A 2,019-nucleotide genomic window follows, 5' to 3' on the forward strand; every position below is an offset into this window, starting at 1 on the left:
GAACGGGGCTGAGCCACAGCTCGCACACACGGGGTTTGGCCGAACCCGCCGGCGGCCCCGGAGCGCCCGGAGCGAGCACTCACCGGCAGAACCCGCCCCGCTGGACTCCTGGTCCCCGCTGGCGCCCATCTCCTGGTCCCCGCTGCCCTCAGCACTGCCCGACTCCCCGTAGGCAGGCTGGGGGGTGGCCAGGACCACCGGGGCGGTGGAGAGAGGCCGCACCGTGGTCTTGTGCCCGCCGTGGGTGGCCCAGGGCGTGGTGGCCGGCCTGGCCGTCGTGACGCGCCTCGTCGTGGGGCGACCCCGTTCCGTGGGCTTGGCTTCCAGCGGCGGGGAGCTGGTGGCCACCTCGGTGGGCTGCGGAGCCTGGGTGGTGAGGGGCAGGGGCGGGGGAAGGACGAGCCGGTCCAAGGGCAGCGTGGGCAGCGGCGTGGGAGGCGAGGGGTGGCTCGTATGGGTGATGGACTCTGGAAGGAGCAGCAAACAGGGCAGGTAAGGGGGGAGGCACCTTCCAGTGGCATTGGGAAGCAAGTTGCAGACCCGTGACACTGGTTGGGACCCCTCAGGGCACCTGAAATGTCAGGAAATGCCCTGGCACTGCAGAGGAAAGCAGCCAGACCTCAGGTCAAAGGGCTGGCACTGCCCCAGCCCCTCAGAGCAGCAGGCACTCACCGTGGCACTGCCCCATGTGCTTCACCGTGATGACCTGGCCCTGCCTGCAGGCGATGGTCCTCAGCTGGCACTGGTCCCCGTAGGTGACACCGTCAGAGCCACACACCTGGGGGGTAGAGGGGACACATGAGCAGAGAGGACACTTGGGAGCTGTTCCTCCTCCGAGCAAAAGAAACTCGTCTCTAAATGCTGGGAGAATTCTGAGGCAGAGGGGACACGTGAGCTGCACCCCCTGTCCTTCTCCAGGCAAAATAAACCGGGCTCTAAAGGCTGGAAGGACTTTGAAGGAGTCCCTCCGAGGCACAGAGGGGATGGTCTGCACAGAGGGACCCGAGGTGGGCTGTGGGAGGCCAGAAGCAGAGCAAGCTCAGAGTTATGAGGCGAGGGACAGAGCATCCAGCTCTGCTGGGAGACATCTACGACTTGCACATCCCCTTCCCCACGCACCAAGGCAGCGACCAAACCTGCCCTCCCGCTTCTTGTGGGGGGAAGAGACCTGAGACCCCCGCGCTGCCTGACGCAGATGAACCACCACAGGTCCCTGCTCACCCCCCTGAACCCCCCGGGCTGCCTGTCCCCCAAACCTTGGTCATGTTGGCCTCTGAGCACAGCGGGGACGGGCACTCGCAGTGGGCAAAGCCGTTGACCTCCACACAGGAGGCCCCGAACTCGCAGCTCATCTCCTCGCAGGATTTTGGGGCCGAGGGGTCTGGTGGGGTAGGAAGAAGAGGTGATCAGAGCACACAGAAAAGCAAAATCCCTCCCCTCCTGGTGCATCTCAGCTCTCCCAAGGACCCGTTTCTTGGTGCCCCTCACCTTTCTCGCAGCCAGTCATGCCCAGTTTGCTGCCGTTGGGGCACTGGTTGCACTTCATGCCAGTGATGCCAGTCTTGCAGGAGCACAGCCCCGTCATCTGCTCGCAGTCATCCCGCACCGACCCCACGGGGTCGCAGTTACAGGCTGGGAGAGAAAGGGAAAACCACATTGTTGTGCTGGGGGGTTCATGGAGCCAACTGCAGACTCACCCGGGTCCCCCAGCATGGGGCACGTCACCCAGCTCTGCAGGACAGCTGCTGGAGGTGACTTAAAACAGGACAAACAGTCACTGCGTGGCTTGTAATAGGACAAACAGCTGCTGGAGGTGACTTACAGTGGGACAAACAGTCATTGCGTGGCTTGTAAGAGGACAAACAGCTGCTGGAGAACTTACAATGGGACAGACAACTGCTGAAGGTGACTACAAGGGGACAAACAGTCACTGGATGATGTACAATGGGATCAACAGCCACTGGAGGTGACTTACAACGGGACCAACAGCCAGTGGGGGACTTGCAATGGGACAAACAG

General features: G+C 62.8%; 1 protein-coding gene across 1 annotated transcript; it reads right to left on the reverse strand.

Moving 5' to 3' along the window:
* Window positions 1-83: 83 nt before the first annotated feature.
* Window positions 84-1,319, reverse strand: LOC113962414 (agrin-like; the record flags this gene model as incomplete). Its single annotated transcript, XM_027673167.1, has 3 exons — window positions 1,257-1,319; window positions 673-778; window positions 84-467 (listed from the first exon to the last, which is right to left on the reverse strand). Coding segments are annotated over exons 1-3 (499 nt in total), but the record flags the coding sequence as incomplete, so codon positions are not given.
* Window positions 1,320-2,019: the final 700 nt, after the last annotated feature.

The sequence above is a fragment of the Neopelma chrysocephalum genome, unplaced genomic scaffold (genome assembly GCF_003984885.1).
Source record: "Neopelma chrysocephalum unplaced genomic scaffold, ASM398488v2 Primary Assembly neopelma1_161367, whole genome shotgun sequence".
NCBI classification, from domain to species: Eukaryota; Metazoa; Chordata; class Aves; order Passeriformes; family Pipridae; genus Neopelma; species Neopelma chrysocephalum.